Source organism: Acomys minous, assembly GCF_964271855.1.
Source record: "Acomys minous genome assembly, chromosome: 1".
NCBI classification, from domain to species: Eukaryota; Metazoa; Chordata; class Mammalia; order Rodentia; family Muridae; genus Acomys; species Acomys minous.
This window is the reverse complement of record NC_140483.1, coordinates 103,898,821-103,924,599: the sequence shown is the minus strand read 5'-3', so window position 1 is coordinate 103,924,599 and position 25,779 is coordinate 103,898,821. Positions and strand designations below refer to the sequence as shown.

At 38.9% G+C, this 25,779-nt stretch overlaps 1 protein-coding gene and 1 long non-coding RNA gene across 5 annotated transcripts in view; one reads left to right on the top strand and one right to left on the bottom strand.

The window, feature by feature from the left end:
* Positions 1 to 484, bottom strand: part of LOC311587462 — a 39,935-nt gene extending 39,451 nt beyond the window's left edge. Inside the window, exon 1 of the long non-coding RNA XR_014775866.1 lies at positions 346 to 484. This is a non-coding gene — a long non-coding RNA (uncharacterized lncRNA). The remainder of the gene's footprint in view (positions 1 to 345) is intronic.
* On the top strand, positions 234 to 25,398 carry TERF1 (telomeric repeat binding factor 1). Of its 4 annotated transcripts, XM_084763928.1 has the most exons (10): positions 236 to 558; positions 2,489 to 2,584; positions 6,912 to 7,033; positions 8,721 to 8,807; positions 11,970 to 12,119; positions 12,677 to 12,789; positions 17,368 to 17,427; positions 19,645 to 19,730; positions 22,401 to 22,507; positions 24,542 to 25,398. In XM_084763928.1, the coding sequence occupies exons 1-10, from the start codon at positions 276 to 278 to the stop codon at positions 24,701 to 24,703; spliced, it is 1,266 nt and encodes a 421-aa protein (XP_084620054.1). In that variant the 5' UTR covers positions 236 to 275; the 3' UTR covers positions 24,704 to 25,398. The 4 variants fall into 4 exon arrangements, with proteins under 4 accessions (XP_084620057.1, XP_084620056.1, XP_084620055.1 ...); XM_084763931.1 differs by lacking the exon at positions 22,401 to 22,507 and having other exon boundaries at positions 234 to 558; XM_084763930.1 differs by lacking the exon at positions 8,721 to 8,807 and having other exon boundaries at positions 235 to 558.
* The last annotated feature ends 381 nt before the right edge of the window (positions 25,399 to 25,779 follow it).

Genomic DNA, 25,779 nt, shown 5'->3' with positions numbered 1-25,779 from the left:
GCAGTCAAAATCCGCAGTCAAAAACCGCTCCGTCCTAAGTAACCTTGTGGCTTTCAGAGCAGATTGCATTTTTAAAAATAAATGGTCCTCACTTAATCGCCCGCAGCTGCTCTATCCGGAAAGGCCTGCCTCCGACTGACAGATCCCAGCCAATCAGAAGCTATGTTCGAGCCACCAGCCCCTCCTAGCGGTGCGATTGGCTGACTTTCGCATCCGCCGCGAGCCAATCGGAGCGCGGGCGCCAGCTGAGGAACGCCGCGCGCCTTCGGTTTAACATGGCGGAAGTGGTCGCCTCAGGTGCCCCGGGCCGGCAGGGCTGTGCTGGCTGGAGAGACGCGGACTCACCAGAGAAGATGACGGAGCTGGCGGCAGACGACGAGGAGCTATACCAGCACCATGTGGAGCTGGGGGGCCCGGAGGAGGAGAAAGCGGACCTGGTGGCCGAGGCCGAGACCGTGGTCGCCGGCTGGATGCTCGACTTCCTCTGCCTATCTCTGTGCCGAGCCTTCCGGGACGGCCGCTCCGAGGACTTCCGCCGGACTCGTGACAGCGCCGAGGGTGAGTGCGAGCCGAGCCCCGCTTTCCTTTCACACACTCGGGCGGGGTGACCGGAGAGAGGCCGCGGCTTCACCCAGGCCGCGCGAAACCCGCCGCCGGGAGTCCCCACCCCCACCCCCTAACCCTCCCCCCCACCCCCATTCTGTGGTCCTGGTCAGGACAACGAAAATGAGACCTCTCGACCTTGATAGAAGGACTAGATGGGTTAAAATGGAGTAAGTGGCAGCCAGCCCAGTTGCCATCTTATTTATAAAGAAGTGAGTGACTTATTCTGAGGGGAATACGTGGGAATATTAAAAAACTTCTGTTGGGAATGGATAGGCTGTGTGGTTTCTATATGGGAGTAGGTTAGAGCTGGAAACATCGTTACAGCATATGCAGTCTGTTATTTTTGTGTCACTGTAATGTGTATCTGAGGTAATCAGCCCAGAGACCGGTGTTTCTGTCCCTGGAACTGCGAAGAGTCATCAAGCTGTGCTGTCGTACTGGAGCACAAGAGCAAAGCTGGCAAGCACTAGACATAATCACAGCTACCCATTATTTTAAGTTTATAGCAGTGCACACCAGAGAGAGCAGACTGATCTCAAAGGTGGCAGAGAACATCCAGGCGGCAGCTAAGAAGGAGCAAAACTGCATGCCACCAGGATGTAAGAGAGAGAAGAGAAAGGGGCCCATATAGTCCCTTTAAAAGACACCCTCAGAGCCGAGCGCGGTGGTGCATGCCTTTAATCCCAGCAGAGGCAGGTGGACCTCTGTTAGTTCAAGGACAGCCTGGTCTACAAAGAGAGTCCAGGACAGCCAAGGAAACCCTGCCTTGAAAAACAAAAACAAGAAAAAGACACCCTCAGTGACCTGTATGAGGTTCCATGTCTTCAAGTTCGAATGTCTCTCCCAGCAAGTGCTAAAGTCCCAACCAAGCCTTAAGATAAGCATCCTAGATCCAGGCTATAGCAGATGAATGTAAACAAACGTAAGAAGTGTTTACGTGTTGTGGTGTTGTGGGGGTGGTAGCTAGGGAGATAGCACAGCTTGTAAAATCATTCTCCTGCAAGCCAGGGGACCTGAGTTTGATCCCCAGAACCCAAACAAAAAAAGCTTGACGCACTTATATCCACAGCACTGGGAACACATAGCTGGATCCTTGGGGTTCAGTGGCTGGCCCACCTAGCATTATTTGGTGAGCTTCAGGCCAGTGGAAGGCCTTGTCTTAAAAAGGGCATGTGGGAAATGAGGGCCGCAGGGGAGATAGCTCAGCAGTCCCATGGCAGGGTCGTAAACTCCAGTTCCAGGCGTCTAATGCCCTCTTTTGGCCTCAGCAGGCACTGTATACACATGTTAACAGACACACTTTCAGGCAGAATACCCAAGCACATAAAATAAAAATAAATCAATCTTTTGTTTAAATGTTTAAAATAATTGACAGTGCCTGTCGACTGATAACCCAAGTATCTCTAGCCAAGGATATGGCTGGCTCACCAGTGCACATGTTCACTGAAAGCACAGCTTTGTGTGTATTCAAATATTTGAGAAATAAATGTTTTAAAGTGTATCTTAATGATTTGAACAAGCTCAATGGAAACCTTGACATATATACATACATACATATATATGTAGGGTGGGAGAGAGCATCCCTCTTCCATGTCTTTTTTATGGGCTTCCGGCAGAAGGTGTAGCCCAGATTAGAGTTGGGTCTTCCCTCCTCTGAGGATCCATGTAGCCAAAAAAAAAAAAAAAAACCTTGCAGATGTGCCCAGCCGTGTTTGTTTGGTTAGTTTTTGGTTTTAGTTAATTCCAAATGTAGTCAAGTTGAGATCCAAGCATAGCTATCACCAAGTGTTTTTGATCTAATACTTGACCCTGTATTGTGTCTATGCAGTGGGCCTACTAGGTTGTGATAATATTTTAATAAAGTCTTTCTTTTCTCTTTTAGCTATTATTCATGGACTACCCAGTCTTACAGCTTACCAGTTGAGAACTATATATATATGCCAGTTTTTGACAAGAATCGCAGCAGGAAAATCCCTTGGTAAATACTGATTTTTATTTTATGTTAGAAATATCTTTTAAATATATCTAAATATAAAACATGAGAAATTGATGAGCATTTTATTTTCCATGGGGAGGAAGAGGTGAGGGAAAGTTTGCCTATGTAAAGCAAATAAAAGTTATCATTTTAGCTTTCTAGAGCAGTAACTCTCAAACTTTATCCTACTTCAGATTATTTAAAGGTCTTCTTAAAACAGTAGAGCCATTCGGCCTCACCAGGAGTTTGGCTCCCAGATGATTCTGATGCGATAGTGGGAAGACTGCATTTCATAGACTCCTGGAGGTTTCAGCTGAAGCTCTCTTATATAATGAACGTAGTGATGACAGCTCTCATACACACACTGTTCATTGGCAGCTGTTTAAATTGATGCCTGTCTGTACACAAGAAAAAGTGGTTTGTAGCTATAATCTGTCTTATCTCCGTTGTTCATTTTAGATTGTAATGAGTCCATTTTATCACTCGTGGCTCACATTTACAACATAGTCATTCAATGGGCTATTCGGTAAAAATAGTTACTTTATGCTGGTTTTTATAATTTACAAAATGCTTTCTTCAACAATACTGATTGGTAAGCAGCACCTACATGAAATTCCTTACTTATAAAAAATGTATTGTTTAAACTCTCAAAATATTAGTACTATACTAAACCATACCTGGGCCACATAGCCTGCTTTATTTGGAGAATGAAATGAGGAGCTTGTTGCCTGACATTCCTGGAGAGGTTAACATTCTACCCCAAATATGGAACCTATAACAAGCCAAAGTAACACTGACAACAAACTCTAGCTTGGTGAGCCAGTTGCTTTGTTGTAGTTCCTTACAGGATTATGGACAACTCAAAGGCGCAAACCAAAAGCTCACCACAGCATGAGCGGCAGCTGAGGAGCGCTGGGGCCCTGGAGCTCTCTAGGCTCTTGAGTCTTCTAGGTTCTTTATTTCCTAAGTCTTTATACACGTCCCTGTAGGATGGAATGTTTGAACTAAAGGAAAGTACTGCGTGGCAGGACTACAGCAGATGCAGAGTTGAGGAGGGCCATGTGTAGGTTAGGGCCTGTGGCTGAAAAAGATAACAGGTTGGTGTTGTACATGGTTTGAAAATTGCAGATCATAACTTTGAATATTGATGTTCACTGGATGGCTGTGTAAATCAGCTGTGCCAGAATGTTCTAAGCTGTCTAACAATGCTTTAAATATAATAGCAACTCTGTATCTTAGTTTCTTTCCAGAGAATCTTCCCTTCAAAACAAGGGCAAAAAGCAGATTTTGTGAGTAACTCTATGGTTGGTTTGTTTCATTTGTTCATTTTTGCAGATACAAGGATTGAACCCAGGCCTTGTATGTATTAGACAAGCCCTGTACCACTGAGCACACAGCCGTCCTGCTCTCATGGCTTAGTCTTTAAGTGTACCAGGGCTCTGGTACACTTCATTTCATCATAGTTGACTCTAAAAGAGATAGTTGTTTGTTAACGTTTAGAGTTTTTGTTTTTGTGACAGTGCCATGTACCCTGAGACTTTAACTTGCCAGGTGAACATGCTGTCCTCAACTATAGCCTCATACTATTTCATTCTAGTTTATGTACTGGATTTTCAGTATATATGACTCTTCTTTATCTTTCAGTGATTGTTCTATAGTAGTGCTTCCTAATAGAAATGTGGTCTATGTTTGAAATTTGAATTATGTCACTAAAAGGAAGTAGAATTAATTTCAGTGAATATCTTGTTTAATCCAGTAATCCAATATTTTTAAAATATGTGATATCTTATGTTTGTATCAAGTTTATGACATAGTATTTTATGCTTAAAGCATATCTGTTTAGACTAGTAGCATTTTAACTACTAAGTGCTTATAAGTACCTAGTGGGTGTAAAATGCAACAGTTAGCTCAAGGAGAAAATTCTAATAGCAGGTTTTCTCATCTCAAGCAAGCATACTTTCATATACCCCAGGCTGCCCAGAGCCTCAGTCCTCCTGCCACAGCTCCTGACAGACAGGTGTGTCACCATGCCTGACTCTTTACTTCATAAGATCCAAGATTAGGAATTTCCAGGCCTCCTACAGAATTTAGCTTACGCCCTGTGGGGAAAAGCAAGTCATGTGTTTTCAGTTTCTTTAGTTTCCAGTCCACCAACCCAATATTAACAAAACCATCAGAAGCTTCTCTTATTTCTCTTTTCCCCTGTAAAATAATGCCTGTTCTACCAGATCTTTGAACTCCATATAGAATAAGCCCATGAAAGAAAACAGGTATAAATTTATGGCTCACCTCCAAGGAGGCTCTCTTCAGAATCTTGTTTTGCCTCATTGCCATTGCTTCCATGCCTATTCCTTGTCTTTGCAACATTATTTTACATTTTTCCACCTGTTTTCCTAGTTAGAGGGAAGGTGTTTATGCGACCTCTATCACAATGCTTGTTCTGTTTAGTATTGCTTTTGTTATTTGGAGATTTTTGGGTTTTTCACATAAATTTTAGTGTTTTTCCTCCAGCTCTATGAAAAATGTAAGTAGGGTTTTGATCACTTTCATAAGAATAGCAATTTTTACAATATTCTGTCAATCCATGAGTTTGGAAGGTTATAAAAATAATGTAGGGTTTTTTCTATATCCACTCTACCTCCCAAATAATGACACAAAATCCTATTACCATTATTAATGAGGTTCAAAGCACTGTAACTGGGTAGATATGCATCTATTCTATGCTGGTCTGGACGGTTCCCAGTCATGTGCCCTGTTACCTGCCATCTAGTCTCACCCTGGCTGCTCCTGCTCCATCTTCTTTTCCTCATGGCAACTTCTTCATGGCTTCTGGCAACCTTCCTCATGGCCACTTCCTCATTGCAACCTCCTCAATCTTATTCTCTCCCTACCTAGGATCAGAAGTCCTCCCTCAACTCTCCTCCTGCCCAGCTATTGGCTGTTCAACTCTATATTAACCAATCAGAGATGATGGAGAACAATTTTTACACAACACTGAGATAGGAGATTCTTCATAGAAATGATAGTGCCCGAGACCAACTGCAACCAGATCCCTGAGCACAGAAATCAGCATCTAAAAACTCATCGTACCAATCTATTCCCAACAGGAGGTCTTTGCATATTCTAGTGTCTTTCACTTCTTCAGTATCTTGTTGGCTCTATTTTTTAACAATTAGACTTTATTATACAATCCAGCAATTTTATATAAGAAGGAAAAAGGGTTAAAGGGAAACAAGAGTAAACATTCAGGTATCTGTTCCACGGGACAGGACGGATCCCCAGGTGTCTCTGGCCTGTATGCTGGTCTGGCCTATAAGCTGGTCTCTCCCCCAAATCCACGTGCTCCAAAAGATGCGGCCTTCTCTCTCCTTTGCCTCTCTCACAATGGCCTAAGTCTGGGTCAGGATCCCTCTCCCATCAATGTTCCATTGGAAACACAACAGCCCGGCTGGAGTCTCCCCTATCCAGTCTCCCCGCCCCTCCCCCCCCCTTACTTCCTGAATTTCAGACCCAGCCTGGCTCCATTCAGTCTAATCCGTGTTTTTTCCAAGGGACAAAGCCCTCCAAGACTGCTTTCACCTGGGACAAAGCTTACAATCCTTCCCACATTATCTTAAATTTTTCATTGTATAGATTGTATACCTCCTGAGTTAGGTCTATTCCTAGGAACTTTATTTTATCATGAACAGTATTTTCCCCCCTGGTGTCTTTCTCAAACAATTTATTAATATAAGGGAAAGCTACTAAATTTTACAATTTGTTTAATATTCTGCTACTTTATTCACTAAAAGTGCTTATGAAATCTAAGTGTTTTGTGGTGGAGTCATTAGGGACTTTTGGGTCCTGGATCATGCCATCTGCTGAGATGAACTTTTTGTTGAGACATTGAGACACACAGTGTTTTTTAAGGGTTCTGGTATCTGCCTTTCCCATTTTTAGCTGTGACCTCTGTTAGATTTCTGTTAGTAAGAATATCTTTTGTAAGCCAGGCATGGTGGCACACGCTTTTAATCCTAGCACTCAGGAGGCAGAGGCAGGCCAATCTCTGGAGTTCAGGTCTAGCCTGCACTACAGAGCAAGGTCCAGGACAATCAGGACTATAAAGAGAAACCCTGTCTCAAAAAAAACAAACTTCTGATTCTTATAATTTCAATGATTTTATTTTTCTATTTTTAAATGGATATTAGGGAACAAATTAACTTAGAAAAATTATTTCCCTAAACTGTTCTGAATGAAAACTGCTTGGCATGTAGTATATACTTGGGAAATTTGAAAGAGAACGAAGTATTTAAGGTTATACTTTCAGTTAATTGCTTTTCTGTTTTAAAAGATGCACAGTTTGAAAGGGATGAACGTATTACACCCTTGGAATCAGCCCTGATGATTTGGAATTCCATTGAAAAGGAACATGACAAACTTCATGAGGAAATACAAAACTTAGTGAAAATTCAGGTATGAGTATTGTTTTGTGCTTATTGTTTTGCTAGAATATTGTATTAATTACCTTTCTCATTGATGAAAAAAAAAACCCAAATACTAACAAAAAGCAACTTAAGGAGAGGCTGGCTGTAGGATGGGTTGGTACTTAAGAGTGTTTCTGCTCTTTCAGAAGACCTGAGTTTACATCCCAGGCACACATATTAGGAGTTCACAACGACCTGTCACTACAGATCCCTGTTCTGGCTCTGCAGGCTCCTGCACACAGCTGTGCACACACAGAGCCTTATACACATAAAGAAAAATAAGTCTTCTGAGGAAAAAAATGAAAAAAGTCAAGCAGAGAGAGAAGAATGCTAGTGTTTATGTCGGTCTTTTATTCAGCCCATGGAATGGTGCTGCTAATGTTCAGGGTGGGTCTTCTCACTTAAACCCTCCTGGAAATATGCTTCTAAGTTCAAACTTTAGAGTGAATATTAACTGTCATGAATATGAAAACATCTAACATCAAAAGTAAAAGTAACCTGTTCGAGTTGTGTTAAAAACCTACTGGAAATTTTAATAAAATCTTTTCATTTAGTACATTCATTGACCTCTGATTTATAGTCTTCACATGAGCACTAGGCCCAGAGCTTACTGTTTCATATTTAGGTGTATGTTGCCTCCTTGATGCAGAAAACACTGGAGCTACTTAAAGATTACCAAGCAAACTTCAAAACTGAGGATTCATGCTCTTCTCTTACTTACCGAAACATACAGCTATGGGGGCAGGGGGTAATAAGTGCTTCAGTTTGGGGGTGCATGTTTATTGTTGGGTTGTGGTTCTGGTTCTGGACCTTGAACCCAGGGCCTCACACATGCTTTGAATGGACTTTTTCTGGACGAAAATATGTAGAATTTTAATCATGCTAAGACTTGAATTTTAGTAGACTGCTTAAGAATAAGAGACCAGAAAAATCAAAAAGCTAAATACAGTCAGTGCTTTCCCTCCCCCCCCCCCCCCAAGACAGGGTTTCTTTGTGTATTCTTAGCTGTCCTGGACTCGCTTTGTAGACCAGGCTGGCCTCGAACTCACAGCGATCCACCTGCCTCTGCCTCCCGAGTGCTGGGATTAAAGGTGTGCACCACCACGCCCGGCTCATCAATGCTCTTTTAAGTTGCACAAGAGAGAGAAAAACCCAAGGTGGTTTTCTACTTTCCCTAATATGGTGATTGTCAAATGAAATTAGGACCTTGTGGGAAAATGACTGCTTCTTCTAAGAATTCAACTTAGAACAGAGTTTTCATAGTCTTTGGGTCTCTAAAGAAAGCTGACTTTGTTTACTGCTCTTCCAGACAATTGAGACAGTGATGGTAATATTTAGTGTATCTTGCTTTTCCACAGTGCTGTCCACATGCACATAATAGTTCTGTGGGGTGTGGTCTTCGCCATCTGAGCTTATGAAAATGCGCAGCAGAATCAGTAGTCTTTGCTGATAATAAATTCACTTCTAACTTATTAATTCCTGCTTAGGGATGCTAAGCATATTGTAAATGTGCAAAGAACTACTGAGAAATTCTTATATCATTTTAAGACATAATTATTTTCCATTTGAAACATGACTTTATATCTTTACCAAATAAAATGAACTTTATGCACTTAGTCAAATAATGGTTGGATATTTTAAAAGGCAACCTAAAGTTTGTATATGTTATCTTAAAGGCTGTAGCTGTTTGTATGGAAAGTGGCAGTTTTAAGGAAGCAGAAGAAGTGTTTGAAAGAATATTTGGTGATCCAGAATCTCATTCGGTAATTATTTATATTAAAGTCATAGAACTAATTATTCAACCGTTTATATTATTAAACTGTTGTGGTTAATTTAGAATTATGGCCTAATAAATGTTTATTATTAGGCTAATTACTATTATAAGGTATTTTCTAACCCGCTAGCAATCAATGAAAACACAGACACCTAATTTTTTTAGAATGAGCCTTTACCCAGGGCAAGGCAGGTATTACCTCCTACGCTATCCCCCATTATCTCCCCGTCTCCATCCCATTCCATCTGCTTCTAATCATTTCTATTTGGGCTACCTCACATCCATAGTCCCAGAGTACTTGCTAACGTTCTACATTTCTTTCCATGAGGAACTTGAGAGTTCCTTCTCTGGGGCCACGTGGCTCCTTTCCTAGCCCATGGAGATTCTCCTCCTTCCTCCTCTGTCCTGCCTCTCCTTTCTCCCAAGATTCTCTCTTCCAAAGCCCATGGAACCGTGACACACCCCTTCCCCTTCCTTCTGCCTTGCCAAGGTATATTTATTCAGCCAATCAGAGAAGCAAGATTCAGGGCAGTAACAAGATTTTGCAAGCCAGCAATTAGCATCAGAATACATCAGACCAATCTCCAACACTGAACTGTTTATTTCTTCTTCTTCTTTTTTTTTTTTTTTTTTTTTTTTTTTTTTTGGTTTTTTGAGACAGGGTTTCTCTGTGTAGCCTTGGCTGTCCTGGACTTGCTTTGTAGACCAGGCTGGCCTCGAACTCACAGCGATCCACCTGCCTCTGCGTCCCGAGTGCTGGGATTAAAGGCATGCACCACCACGCCCGGCTCTGAACTGTTCCTTTTCCTTTTCTTTCTTTTTTCATCTATCTATCTTTCAAATGGGATCTCAAGAGTGTGCATCACACCCAGCTGGAGTTTATTATATCATCATAATGCTGTTTGTGTCTATATATACTGATGTAGTTAATAGGCCTCAGTTTGTTAAAATATTGAAAGCAAAGTTATTGGGGTAATTAAACATCTTTAAAGTAAGAGAAAATGATCTTATATTTTTAAAATTTTTGTTGAGTATCTATACCTCTAGAAGAAATAATGTGTCCTAAGTATGGAAGGAAATAATGCACCAAAGAACACAGTTGTGTGAGGAGCACCTACACCCAGAAACAACCTAGCTTAGAATGTAGCTCCATGGCAGCACTGTAGCATTTCCCTAACATATACAAGCCTTATATATGATCCTTGGCATCATCAAAGAGAAAGATCAACCAGTCTTCAGTGTATACTTGGGAGTAGAATTTGAGTGATTTGTTAGACATACTTACGTGTTTTACTAATTTGCTGTTCACTTTTCAAGTAACATTCATTCAGTTTTAGTAGCTAATGCCATTAGTTTTCCAAAGTAATTAACACTAGTTGCTCTGTAGACCTTACCTGTGGTTTTCATTTCAGTTTTCCTGGCAAATATAAAGTTCTGTCACACTGGCTTTAATTTGCCTGAAAGCTACTGAAGGTAGAATGCTATTTGATGTGCTAGTAGATAGAGGGTAGTTGGCTTGGTTAATAACTGACTTGTCCTAATTGAGTAGTTATGGTTTAGGTAAGGAAGGCATTATCTAATCTGACCCTTCTCCAAAGGTATAATGCCCCAGATATGCTTTTGTTGGATTTCCTGCCTCTGTGTGTGTGTGTGTGTGTGTGTGTGTGTGTGTGTGTGTGTGTGTATTACTAGATAATGAAAACTCTACTCTGCTGCTGTATCATAAGAGGAAAACTTACGGCCAATAAACCTTCAGCACTTAGGAGAAAGGTTCAAATTCTGAGGATGGGCATGACCAGTGGGACATTCCCAGCTAATTCACAGAACTGTTTCCCATGCTCTTAGTCTGTTCCTTGATTAGAGCACCAGCAATTGGCTCAGAAGATGGCAGGGTGCTGAGCCGTCTGCATTCCTCTCTGGAGAATAAGGTGGTGCATTAGAGAGTCTTAGCAAACTATGCAAGCACACATTTCAATGAGTTTCATTTCTAGGTAAATATCTTATATTTGCTCTTCATTCTAAAAGCCATGAACCTTTAAAGACAAACAGGGGAAACCCAAATCTTACTGAAACAGTTAGTCTAGGATCAAGCCTACAGTTTTATTTTCTTTTTTTTCAAGTTCTATATTTATTGCTTGTCCAGCATTGAGACAACTGAGCATGTATTGAACATAAAGAAAAAGTAAGAGAAAATGTTTGAGCGTACAGTAATAGCAATAAGCTAACTTCTTCAAGCAGCTAAATGAACAAATGATGGTTGATCAGTATACTCTACAGTGGTACAAATAACTTTTTCTACATAGTTCCATAAGTAATTGCCAGAAACAGAATTAAGAAAAATATAGCAAGTATCAAGTAAAAAAATCATACAAATGATTCAATTTGTACAAAATTAAAGCCACTAGGCTTCAAGGATGGTGCAGTTAAGTAAGTTACTTGCTTTGCAAAAGTGTGAGGACCTGAGCTCGGTTTCTCAATACCCACAAAAAAATCCAGACATGGTGGCAGAAACCTGTAATCCCAGTGGTGGGGAGGCAGAGACTGAGGCTCCCTAGATAACCTGTCTAAACATATAAGGTGAGAGTATTGATGCATGCACAGATGAGCACATATGTACATGGATCACATAGACACACCAAAATATACAAACAAAATTAAAACTGTGGTGAGCAGTACTATCTGCTGTTTATAGACATATAAATATGTTGTACAAGTATAAAGAAATTTACTTTTAGGGAGGTGGCAGTAGTGGGAATGGTGCACATGGCATTGCTTAGACTAGCCAAGCACTGTTTCTGACAAACGATGTACATTTCCTCAGCTCTAAGGAACTTATAAAGATAGTAAATTCTGTATTTTGGGTAGTAGTTATAGGTAAGGACAGAGTGAGACCAGATTAAGGAAGTAAGCAGGCTTTGGCCGTATTGATAATGTTTTGTTTTTAAGCTGGGTAGTGGAAAATTAAATTTATAATCTCTGTTTCCTCTGTGTGTCTGAAACAAAACATTTAGAAATGTAGGGGCATTAAAAAGAAAGACAGTAGACAATACATGAGTCTTTTAAAGCAGAATTATAACACTTAATTGTACCTCTTTGTGTATATTTATATGAAATTAATGTTTTATATTAATACATTTCTTTTTTTCTTTAGTCTTTAGAAAGGAAATTACTTAGGATAATCTCTCAAAAAGATGCATTCCACTCCTTTTTTCAACACTTCAGCTATAACCACATGATGGAGAAAGTTAAGAGTTATGTGGATTATGTGTTACATGAAAAATCGTCAACTTTTCTAATGAAGGTACACGTTATCTCCCAGAGAGAAATTGTTGTAATGAAGGACCTACTTGAAAGTCTTAAAATCTGATCCACATTTTAAGTTATGAGTTATTAAAATGGATATCTTCGTTACTTTGGGGTGATTTTATTTCAAAATATTTGGGTGTATCCATGAATGAGCACACTAGTTGGTGTGTTCCAGCAGAGGGCATCACACTCCCTGCAGCAGTTGTGAGCCATCTGATACAGCGACTGGGAACTGAACTCCTGTCCTCAGCAAGAGAAGCTCTTAACCACTAAACAGTGTCGCTAGCCACTAAAATTTTATTTAAAATTGCCTAGAGAACAGTGTGTCCATCAAATATACTTACAACAGACACATCCTTCCATAATGCCTGTAAACCAACAATAGCTAATGGAGTTGCTGGCATCATCAGAATCATGAAAATAATTTGGTACATTCTATTAGCCCGAGAACAGACACTTCTGCAGCTAGCAAAGAAGATTGTGTGCTACTTTTTAAACATGCCTAATGCATTCTTTTTTCTCCTTCCCCCTCATTATCAACCTTTTTTTAAGGCAGCAACAAAAGTAGTAGAAAATGAAAAAGCAAGGACACTACCTTCTGAGGATAAGCCAAATGCTACTAATACTGAAACAGAAACTGAAGTTAATTTGAATGAAGGAAAAAGGTTTGTTTGGTTGGGTTTGTTTGGGGCTTGTTAGTTTTAGGAATATTTTGTCTTTAACATAAGTAATGCTAGTAAGTCATTATTAAAAGCAACAGTTGAATAATTAGTGTGTTCTCTAGTTGATTGTTCGAATATTTGGAGTACTATAGACCAGTTGCTTCTTGGCCTTTTGGCTAAGATCAGGTGTGGAGTACTATAGTTATTTCATGACATATACAAATTATATGTTGAGCAAAGTAGGGTGTGAGAAAATATCAGTTTAATATGTATAAATTTATTAACTAATTTTAGTAAAGATGAGCTTAAGAAATGAGGTTGAAACTAGAAACCTGGTTCATTTTTCCCTCTTATTTGAACTCAGATCTTACCAGCCTTTGGTATGTACTAAGTTATTTTGGTATTTTAAGATACTGTTCTCTATATTTTTCATGGATATGATGTTCTACTCTAAAAAACAAAAAACAGCAATTGGCTATAATGCTGGAAGAAGTGCACTAGTTAGTCCTAGCTGTTATAAGGCAATAGTTCAGCCTCAGGTTGTTTTCACAGGTTACCAAAGTTGGTTTTGTTTGGGGCTTTGTTTATTTGAGCTACATCCTCAACAAGGGAGTGGTGATTTTTGTTGTTGTTGTTGTTTGTTTGTTTTGCTTTAATCTTTTGAACAGCTTTTTATCTAACTCTGGCTGGCTTTAATCAGTCACTGTCACTGTCACTTAGGCTGACTTTGAACAGATCTTGAACCTCCTGCCTCCACCACCCAAATGCTACATTCATAGGCATATGCCACCACTCTCCATGGGAGGAAGGTTAACATTTGGTTTGGGTGGGGGGTGTGAGAGAACAACCTGTGGGAGTTGGCTCTCTCTTCTATCAGAGATGAAGATTTATGTAGTCAAGGTTGGCTACAAAGGAACAATAACCTTTACCCACTCACTGAGCCATCTCTCAAGACACCAAGCGTGAATTTTTAACTTCTGTTTTATAAGCTAACCCTATTGAAGAAGATAAAATTTGATCATAAAGATTCTTTACTTTTAAATTTTTATTTATTTTTATTGTTGTGTATGTGTGTGCATGCATATGTGTACCACCATACATGTATAAAGATTAGAGGATGCTCAGTAGCTGGTTCCTTCTTTCCAGAATGGGTTCTGGGAACTGAAATGAAATCATCAGATGTACAGAGTAAGTACTTTTGTCCACTGAGCCATCTTGCCAACCAAGATTTCTTCTGTTTAACCCATGGTATATTTTTCTGTTATTATATACTTAATCTGAGGCTGAGTGGTTAGAATCTTGTGATCTCTAGAGGGATGGATTTGTTAGGCCACATAATGCTTCCAAGAATGCTATTATAACTACTTATTTAAAGGTGGGACTTGGGGCCCAAGTTAGGTAAGCACTTCATTGTAACTCCGTAGGACTAAGGCTCAGTCATCCTAGCATCTTTCCTCCTTTTGTTCCTGTGTGCCAGAGCATGGCTTGCTCTTCGTTTATCTCAAAGGGTGCATTGAAATACTGTTTTGTCATTGACAACCTATTTTGAGAATTAAATACCTCATTTTGGTTCCATTATTTTATTTTGTTTGGAAAATAAATGATCCTAAGACCAATACATTCAGGTAACTTAAGCCTTCTTGCCCATTGTAATAGTGCTGTACAGTAGAGTTAAAACCTAAATGGTGGTTCTTGGAGATAAAAGCACATTTCCCATGTTCTCTCCTTATATAGCACCATCCACTTATCTCAGAGGCTCTCTTAGACACAGACACAGTGCAGAGTATGTAAAGTATGCTTCTCTCCATACTCTCCATGACTTCATATATCCAGCTGTCCTTCCAAAAATTAGGAAATCCATCTCAGAAATGCTTCTCAGATGACTTGTATCCAAAGCCATAATATGGCTTTGTACCACACAACATGCTTAAAGTAAGTTCTAAGATTGGCTTTTGCAAAGGTAAATGTTTAGATTTCTTCCCAACTTGAAATTTTTAACTCACAGTAGTAGAGATTGAACCCAGGACAAGACATGAATCATACATATTTTTTCTTTTATTAAAAACTATTTTTTAATTTTTGGTTTCCCTCTCTCCAGCTCCTCCCAGTTCTTCCGCACATCCCCTACCATCCAGATCTACATCCTTCCATCTCTCATTAGAAAACAAATAGGCATCTAAGGAATAATAATAAAATGAAATGAATCGAAAACAAATAAGCATAACAAAACAACTAGATAAGAGAATAGTCAAAGAAAAAGTACAAGAAACATATATAGGTGCAGAGACATATGTTCCCACACTCAAGATTCCCATAAAAGCCCCAAATCAGGAGCCGGATGTGGTGGCGCACATCTTTAATCCCAGCACTTGGGAGGCAGAGGCAGGCAGATCTCTGAATTTGAGGCTAGCCTGGTCTACAAAGTAAGTCCAAGATTGCCAGGAGTACAAAAGAAACCCTATGGGGGGGGGGGATTGGCGGGGGGAAGCCATGATATATATGCAAAGGGCCTGGAAAAAACACTCTGACTTAACATTGTGAGATAAAGAACTTCCAAAGATGCTATTGAATTCACTTTGTGCTGGCCATCTACTGCTGGACATGGGGCCTACTCTTCAGAGTAACTTCTTTCCCTAATGAGACCCCCTTGAAGAAAACTAATTTTTCATTTGTAAATGTCTGTTATAGATTATTTCTTTTTGTTTGGTTGGGTGGTTGGTTTTTCGAGACAGGGTCTCTCTGTGTAGCCTTGGCTGTCCTGGACTTGCTTTGTAGACCAGGCTGGCCTCGAACTCACAGCGATCGGCCTGCCTCTGCCTCCCGAGTGCTGGGATTAAAGGCATGTGCCACCACTGCCCAGCTATAGATTATTTCTTGAGTAGTGGTGGGAGCATATGTACATCCTTTCTAGCACCAAGAATATCTGGTGCAGACCCATACAGACCCTTGAGCTCATATGTGCACCAGCCCTCTTTTATCTAGAAGATCTCTATTCCTTGGTGTCTTCCACTCTGCTGGCTCATAAACTCTTTCCACATAGTTCTCTGAGCCCCAAGAGGGATTTGATGGAGACATCCCTTTTGAGGATTAATGTTGTAAGTCATTCACTCTATGTATTCTGTCTGGCTGTGGGTCTCTGTATTTATCTGCTGCAGGAGGAAACATCTGATGGCTGAGTACAACACAGACCTGTGAGTTTATCAGAATGTCATTAGGAGTCATTTTGTTGATATATTCCTTTAGCAGAACAGTAGTATTTGATTTCCCCCTAAGTCCCTGGACTTTGTCACCCAAGCAATACTGGGTATGGGTTCCATCTGATGGGTGGGTCTTATCTCAAATCAGGTATTGATTGGGTACTCTGGGATTATGGATGTGAGGTAGCCCAAATAGAAATGATTAAAAGCAGATGGAATGGGATGGAGACGGGGAGATAATGGAGGATACCTTAGGAGGTAATACCTGCCTTGCCCTAGGTAAAGGCTTATTCTAAAATACATCAGGTGCCTGTGTTTTTATTGATTGTTAGTGGGTTAGAAAATACCACCAGAATAATAAATATTTATTAAGCCATACTTTTTAAAATTAACCACAACAGAATTAAAAATGGTCATGCTGTGTTTATGGATGCTATTTTATTGCCAGCAAAAGGGGGGGGGGGGAGTTCAGTTGGATGTGGTGGCTCATAACTTTTATGCTAGCATTTGGGAGACTAAAACAGGAGGGGCGTTAGTTTGATTCCTGCCAGGATTTCATAAGACATTATTGTTACAAAAAACAAAAACCTCAAATCGTTTGATTTTATCAATGAAGACTCATGAGCCAGATGCTGGAGTGAAAACCTGCTAGTTCAGAGAGGCAGAGAAAGTTCCTAGCTGATGTCCCACAGGAAAAAGCCTTTCTTACTTAGCTCAAGTTCCAGATGGAAAAAAGCCAAAAAGCCAAAATCCCCAGGCCAAAAGCTTGCTAGCTCAGGAGGAAAAAGCCAAAATCTCCTTCTACTTATAAACGCTGTCTTTAATACCCTTCAACTCAAAGTCCCTTTTTTCTGTTTAATCCCTGTCAGCTGGTTTCTTGCTCTGTCTCTTGACCTAGGGTCAGGAAGTTCTTGGATTAAAGGTTTGTGCTAGGGCTGAGCTACACCAATCAAGAAACATGTTTTTACAGTTTGCAATCTTGGGGTTCACAATGGGATCAAATATCCTGCAGCACCTCATCTCACTTCCACTCACCACCACAGTTCCCCTAAAGTTCAATTTTATACTGGTTAGAAAGACAAGAATATAAAATTTAACCCATTACATTATACACATTAAATGCATGTGTTCTTCATGTATCAGCTATACTCCAGTAAAGCTGTTAAAAGAAATTTCATGGAGTAGGAGTTTTCTAAAGAAAAACATGATAAGTGCTTGATTACAGCATTAACTATGCTTAACTTGTATTTGGGAGAGGTTTGATTTGTGCCTCATAAGCACATCTCAGCAAAAAGAAGGTTTCTTGTGAATAGAAAGATGTCGTGACTATGCCAACTACTTCCCTTATACAAAGATCATTTAGAATTTTTTTTTTCTTTTAAAGTGTTAATGGCCAACAGTCCACAGAAACTGAATCCTTGGTAGATACAGTATCCTTAATAAGGTAAAGTAAATTGATGTTTTTCTTTGTCCCTAAAATCACTGATGAAGGCAACTCATGTTATAATTGGCATGTAAATATGATGATTAGGTATAGCTCAGACTCCTGTTTAGCTCAATAGATATTCAAGACCCTGAAATGTTTTGAAATTTCTAGCTATAAAGACTTTGATATGGGATCTAGGATTGTTTTATATTGTGTCTAATAGACTAACAAATAAGGAGCACATGAGTTTATTCTGGTATTCTGTCAAAAACAAAGACTCACTGCTAAGGAAAAGACTAGAAGCTATAATTTCTGGTGAGTGCCCCATATTCCAGTTATTTGAAAACATGTGAGAGACCATCTAACATGTCCAAAAGCAGAAACTCTGCATAAATGATTACAGAAATAGATCAGTTGGGTGGCTGAGTGGGTATGTGGGAGGGACTGGCTAATTTGTCTGGAAGGATTGGTGATTAGGACTTGAGAATCCAGATGTTTATATGATTTGTCCATAAAATCACTGATTTAGAATATATATCCCTGGAAAGGAGGGGGACAGGTTCTCAATATGTTGCCCTGGCTATCTGGACTATTATTTGTAGTTCATGCCATCTTCACACATTGCATTGGCCATCCTGCCTCAGCCTACCCCACTGCTAAGATTGCAGCTATGCACCTGCCTCTCAGATACAAGAAAGACGGGAAGTTCCTGGAAGGATGATTGTCAGCAAAGGCTGAGAGAAGGTGATAAGAGTAGCATTTCTAAGTGGCTGAGATTTCTGTGGAAGCAGGAGTTCTATTCGTTAAGAAATAAAAACCACTGGAGTTGGTGATAGCACTCAATGATAGTGTCCTGGCTTAGCATGTGTAAGGAGGACCTGGGTTCAGTCCCCAGCATTGTAAAACCAAACTATATGAAGACCCATCATTGGAACACTATAACTTATGAGAGTTGAAGATTAAGATTTCTTCTTGAAAAGGTTAGAAGGTGGAGTGGGAATAGGATTGGAGGCTAGACTTAGAGGTAAAGAATTTGAAAATAGCATTCTAGAGACAACAATAGAACATTTCAGGAAAGAGGAAAAGTGAGAAAGGATTGTAGTTGTAGAGTTGGGGGGGGTGCTCTGATGTATTTTGATACTGATTACTGCTTGCTGTCGCTGTACCCACCTTTTGATTAATAAAAACCATTCACCTGGGCAGGGCAAATGAGATAGAGGTATGGCTAAGGTTCCTGGGCTTAGAGAGACAGAGAGGATCCTGGGAAGAAGAAGAAGGAGAGGGTCCCGAAAAGAGAGGAGGAGGCCGCCATGGTTTAGATAAAAGAAAAGCACATGGCTGGCATGGATGGAAGATTTCGCCCAGATGAAGAACATTAGCAAGTATATGGGATTATGGATGGGACGTAAATTGATAGACATTATTAGAAACAGATGGCAGGTATATCCTAAACCTGCCCCATTATGGGAAGTTTAGAGGATTAATGTCTGCCCTGCCCCAGGTTAACTAAGGCTATTTTAAAATATAACAAATGTCTGTGTCTTGATTGATTGCTGGTCGGGCATACTGATAATAAGCATTATTAAGCCCTATTAATAATTAAAAACAACAGTTTTCATGGATAAAAGTATAGCTAAAATATCTACATATTAGATGGGGGTAACATACCTACAAGATCAGACACACTGATTTTTAGGTTCTAATTTGTTTCTATGTAAAATTAGAATAATGCTAACTTTGCAGGGTTGAACAAATATGTGCCATATCCATTACCTCTAGTATAACCATACTTAAAAAAATAAAAGTCTTGGAAGCTATAAAGTAAGTGATCTACCATTAAATTGAAAGAAAGAAAGAAAAAAGAAAAGGAAAGAAAAGAAAGAATGAATGAAAATTCTCCTACAGAAAGACTTAGAAGTCACAGGAGAAAAGGAAAGGAAAATAAATGCTTTGTACTTTGAGGGGGGTTTGGGAGTTCATTTGGTTCAGTACTGTTCGTCTCAGTTCTGTTTGCTTTGCTTTTCTCCCTCAATCCATTTGGAAAACTGATAAGAATCTTCATTTCTGAGTAGATGAGCTGTAGATAGATGAGAGGAAGGGAAGTTCGACAATAGAAACTATTAAAAATTAGCATGGGTCACTAAGGAGAGCAACAAGAGAAACAGGCCAGTGTAGAAGATGCACTGGCAAAGGCTAGTGTCTGGTCTCAGTCACAAGCTCTTGTGTTTTATTTAGGTCTCACAAGAATGTCTTATCTAAATTGAAACATGGAAGCAGTCGAGATTCCAATAAGGAAGAAGCGACATTGGGAACTATTCAAAGTGAGTACTGTTACTGTAGTTTTAGAAGTAGAGAGGACTGAGCGTTCTAGCTGTCCACCTTACCACTGCAGCACAGCACCTCAGAAGACCAGAAGCCAGCTTTAGAAAGCTGAGTTTGGTGATTTAGTCTGACTTGTTTGGCTATGATAGTAGCGCTGTTTTTCTGCTTAGCAGTATTCAGCAACTTCAGACTTTTGAGTGATACTTTCAGTCAAAGCTCAGTATTCATATAATATCAACTAATCAACGCACAGTCTTGTTTTATGTTTTAGTTAAAGACACTGAGCTGTTGACTCATTAATGTTGAATCATTGCCGGCAGCACTGTATGTAGTGCGTGCCCGAATAAAATATGTGCAGCTCTTCTATGTTGCTCTCTGACTCCACAGGTACACATGCCTATTCCCACACATAAGTAAGTAAATGTAACTGGTAAAGTTTGAATAAAGAATATGAAGAGTTTTGAAAATTGGCTGTACTTGTGTCTTGAATATAAATTAAGCTTTAAAGTTGAATGATTTAAGCAAAAATCTATGCCCCAAAGCCAATCTTTTGTTTTCTTTGATTATTGTTTTTTGGTTGGTTTACCAACCTAAATTAGAATAATTTTGTTCAGTTCAGAGTCTGACAGTATAGTCTAATTCTATCTCACACTCTTATTATATTTGGCCTCTTGAGTTCTAGTTTTCAATTTTGTGTAATGAGGGTTGTAGCCTTGTTTACTTAATACAGTCCCCATGAAATTCTACCTTAGTGATTTAAATTTATTTGTCATGAGTTCTTCAGTCATTATTCCCTTTTCCTTGTATCTTCATCTTATTTCCTATTTTCTTTGGATTTTAAAAAAAAGTCTATAACTTCTAATTACACACTAAAGACTATCTACTATTTTTTTTTAACACTTCTTGTCTAAGCCAGGTGTGGTGGTGCATGCCTTTAATCTCAGCACTTGGGAGGCAGAGGCAGGCGGATTTCGAGGCCAGCCTGGTCTACAAAGAGGGTCCCAAGATAGCCAGGGCTATTACACAGAGAAACTCCGTCTCCAAAAACAAAAACCTTGTCTAAGTTTAATACTCTTTTTAAAAAATATTTTTTATTAATTTATTCATAAGGTTTAATACTCTTTAGAAATAGTTTTTGGTCACAGCGTCACAAACAAGTTGATTTTGAGTTGCTATATAGTAGAGAAGTCTGACACTAACATGACTTTTCCCACCTTTATGTGTGCGTTACTTTTCTTTCTTACATGACCAGGTTGTGCTAGGACATGCACTTAATGCTAGAAATCCCTCCTTAATTACTGCTTTGGTTTTGGATTTCCATTTATTTAAAGTGATTTTTTTCCACTTTTTTCAGACTTCCCTGGATTTATGGAATATTTGACCTTGCATATTTAATTACCAAAAAAACCTGAATAATTTCCAAATGTCCTATTCCTGCTTTCTAACTTAATTCTGTTATGGTCTGAGAATAGATTGTAGACAAAAAGACACTTAAATCCTAAGCTGGCTATGAACTTGTGGCAATCAATCCTCCTGCCGCAGCCTCCCAAGTGCCAGTTCTGTTCTCTTCTTCCACCAAGAATTGATCTGGGATAGCTAGTTTGCACACTAAGAACTTTTACTTGATGAACAATCTTAATAGCCCCTTAAAGAAAACATTTTAGTGGTCCATCGTACTGCTGGTCTGTCATGGTGATTGCTCTTGATGCCTACCTGAGAAGAATATGTATTCTTTTATTAAATGGGGGTGTTTTAAAGTTGTTGCAGGTCAAGTTGGTAATAGTGCCGTCCTGAAGTTCCAGTTCCTTCTTATTTCCTACCTATATGTACTAAAAGTTACTAAGAGAAAACTAGGAGTATCTAGCTGTAGTTAAGTGTGTCTATTCGTGTCCACTCCCCTCCCCAATTCTACCCGTTTAGAAACTCTTTCTAGTACTAAGGTTTTTGTTTGTAGCTTGTGGGGTTTCCATGTTCCTGACTGGAATCCAGCCAGTAAAAGTCTGAGGTTTCAAATGTTAAGGTCTCAGTGAATTCCTGCAGCAATGCTGTTACATCTCAGTTACTGTTTCTTGGTAACTGCGTGATCTAAGTGCAGCTGCATTGATTTCAAGTCACTGTGCACTGATTTCAAGTGCCCAGGTGAATGCTTTCAAGACAGCAAGATTATTTCAGCTCTTGGCATAGTGTATAACACTTCCTGAAAAAGGCATGGCATATTGTGTTAGCAAATAAGCAAGTACACTCCACAGCAGGTCTGTGGAGGTCCTGCTGTCACGTCCTTCTCTGTTGCATTGCCTATCTGAGTAGCTTTGCAAACTACGGTATGAGGTGAGCCTTGTATATTCATTAAGAACTGCAGAAACCACGGTAGACTGGTGGAATCTTGTCAAGTTACACAAAGAACCTGATGAAAATTGTATTTGAAATTGTTACAACTACAGATCATGGGGAAGAGTAGGGACAATTATGTCTTCCTATGCATAAAAAAGTTATTTCTTTCGCATATAACATTTCCTTATAAATACAAAGGTTTTAATTTACACTATAGTGTGTGTGTGTGTATATACACACACACACACACACACACACACACACACACACACACACACACACACAAAGTCCACCCTTCTATTGTGAACAGTATTTAATAGTAGTGTTTTTATTTGTAGGTGAAATAAGGACAGAAAGAAACAGAAGAACCACTATAAGCAATATATCATATACTTCAAACAATCAGCCAGACACTAATGAAAGACACAAGCGTAAGAAAAAACAGGTATTTTTCACTATATTCTAATAACATTTATGAACATTAAAGTGCTTCAAGTTTTCCTAGTAAACTTAAATAAGATTCTTAAGCATCTGAAAACCACTCATAAATTAGAAATAATACCATTTGATCAGTTTATTGTGGTTTTGTTTTGTTTTGAAACAAAGTCTCTGTAGCCTCGGCTGTCCTGGAATTCACTCTATTAGACCAGGCTGACCTTGAACTCAGAGATCTGCCTGACTCTGCCTCCCAAGTGCTGGGATTAAAGGTGGGTGGCACCACTGCCTAGCTTTGATTAGATTGTATTAAGTCTGGTCAGCTTCAGGTTTAGATCAGTTCTCCCACTTAGTGTATTCAGAATTCCTTTTTTCCCCCCAGTATCTGAAAGTGTTGGTATAGTTTATCTGATTTTCTAACTCTTGACAACAGATTAATAAATCTAGTCCTTGTTATTTTACTGTGTCTGGAACATTTGTCTTACTCAATTTAAAATGTATTGGGTTGGGTTTTTTTTGTTTGTTTTTTGTTTTTTTCCTACCTACTTGCACTTGAATCATTTCAAGTGTAAGAGCTTTGAGAATTAGGCCACTAGGATCATCCTGTGTGGCTCAAAGTTAACTTTGCATAGATAGCTATAGTAGCATAATAGTCAAAATAATCAGCAGCTACTTTACCCCCTGCATATCACAATGGTGGGGGCAGGACCTGTACATACTAAGCAAGTGCTGCTGTGCCAAGTCACTACTCCTGTCAGCCCCTTATTCCCTTTTATTGTTTTGTTTATTTGGTTAGTTGTTTGTTTTTGTTGTTCTGCTGTCTCCACCATCTCTCGATCATTTTTAACTGTACAGTGTAGTAGCATTAAACATACTCATATTTTCAGGTCATCACTACAGTCCAAGTCTTTTAAAATAAACTCTTCCATGCTTGCTAACTGCTACTTTTATTGCCTGTGTCTTGAATTTGACCATTCTAGGTAGCTCACATCAGTGAAATATTATAGTACTTGTGTTATTTTTATTTAAGATTTATTCCATATATATAAAGTACATGTGTGTGTGTCTGTGTGTACTTCAAGTGTACCTGGTGCCAAAGAGGTCACAAGAAGCCGTTGAACCCTACAACATGAGTTACAGACAGTTGTAAACTACCATGTGGTTGCTGAGAACTGAGTCCAGGCCTCCTGGAAGAGCCACAAGGGCTTTGAACCGTTGGGCCATCTCTCTAGCCCCTGGACTTGTCTTTCATATCTTTGTTATTTCACTTAGTATAATAATCTTAAAGCTTAAGCATGCTGTCAGAATTTCCCTTTTAAGGATAAATAGTCTCCATATATTATATGCTACAAATTCATTCATTCATTGATGGATACTTGGATACTTGACTTCCTTCCTCATTCAAGTGTTGTGCATAATACAGCCACGATCATTAGTGTACAAATAGTGTTTGACACTCAAACCCTCTTCTACCATTTCAAAAGAAAGAATAATTAGTTAGTCACCTATACCAAATATTAAATGTTATACTTTCTCTATGCAAACTATTAGATTTCATTTAAGTTTTTTCAGCATTTTCTCTCAACTTAATTGTATATGCTTGAAAATCTGTCTTAGAGACTTGCATTTTCCGTGCATGTGTGTACTTCCCCAACACAGGTAGAGCAGAATTTTCACTGAGTTCATTAGTGATGTACTAAATAAACAGTTATGAGTTGTATTTAGAAATGTGGAGTGATCTATTAAGAGTTAAATAAAAGCTTCTTGACATACTATACTGAGCCTAAAGTCAAACAGACTGTCACTATGTAGCTGTCCCATCATAGGTGGCTTAGCTTCTGTAAAACTACTCTAAAATGTTACACAGTAATAGTAAGGTCTTTAAAACTGTGTGTGTGTGTGTGTGTGTGTGTGTGTGTGTTTGTGTTTTCATATCTACAAAAGTATATTAAAATTTTTCATTTTAACCATTGCTTTGATTTGTAAAAGATGTATTCTCTTTAAAGAATGAGTCTATGAGTAACTCTTTTTGTTTTTTCAACAGGCCTGGCTTTGGGAAGAGGACAGAGTTTTGAAGTGTGGTGTAAAAAAATATGGGGAGGGAAATTGGGCTAAAATACTATCGCACTATAAATTTAACAACCGAACAAGTGTCATGTTAAAAGACAGATGGAGAACCATGAAGAAACTAAAGCTGATTAGCTGAGACACTGAAAGGTTGAATGGCTGCTTTCAGCTGAATACAAGGACAGCTCACTACTTGAATCACAACATTTTGTATAAAACTTTCTGGTCAGTAAAGGATCTTAAAATTTTTGTTTAAAGCTTTTTTTGGGGAGGGGTATGTGTGATAGTTTTGTTACTGTAATTTGTTTCTGTAACTGTTGTAGTTTGGTGCTGTAAAAGTAAAATTATAGGTCATCATTATTTTCTTCAAGAATCTTTTATTTTTGTAAAATACAGATATGTTGAGCCCTGTTGAATTCATTACCCTTCCCTAAGTCCTGTTTTAATACAAAAAGTAAGAGCCTGATAAGAGAAAAAGTATTTATGACTACATTGTTTGCTCTATTCCGTGCCTGTAAGCTAGCCTTACAAAATGCCACATAGAGATGGATTTTCTTTTCTTTTTTTGAGATGGATTTTCTAAAGAATTGAATTGGAATAGTCTTTTGATGTCACTTTGTTGCTTGATTTATGGCTGATGAACTACTTACTGAAGATTTATTTACTATAGAGATAAATGTTCAAGATTACACATGAATTGTAAAAGGCTTGACTTCTTTCAGTTAAAGGAAGAACAATTCATTCATACAGTATTTAGTCAAAGACTAATAAGTAGCATTTTGACTTTTATGTGCTGTATCTAGCAAGTGAATAAACATCTCAGCCTATCAGAAACACGGTGTTGTGTAATGTCTCTAACTTCCATCAAAGTGTCACGCAGTGTCGTTATTGTTCTTGAATTTAGGTTTTTCTATATATACAATAAACCGAAATATTAATGATTGCTGTATGCTCCCTAACCCAGGTTGCTACCGCACATGCTGCACTCACCATAGTTACCCACTTTGCTGATGATCAGTTCCAAAGCTAGCATCTTGAGTAAAAAAAGACATATAAGTTAACCTCATGCTAAACATAGTTCATAAGTCTAAATTGCTATTATAAAATACCTATTTTACCTATTGCTTTTTTAAAAATCACAAATATAGGATGGTACACTATTAGAATTTACCATTTTTAAAGTCTATAATGTTTATTGAGTGCATATATCTGCAT

Coding starts and splice junctions, on each gene's coding strand:
- TERF1 (XM_084763928.1), top strand. CDS start 276: ATGGCGGAAGTGGTCGCCTCAGGTGCCCCGGGCCGGCAGGGCTGTGCT. Junction 12,120..12,676: donor CGTCAACTTTTCTAATGAAG/GTACACGTTATC, acceptor CCTTTTTTTAAG/GCAGCAACAAAAGTAGTAGA. Junction 12,790..17,367: donor AATTTGAATGAAGGAAAAAG/GTTTGTTTGGTT, acceptor TTTCTTTTAAAG/TGTTAATGGCCAACAGTCCA.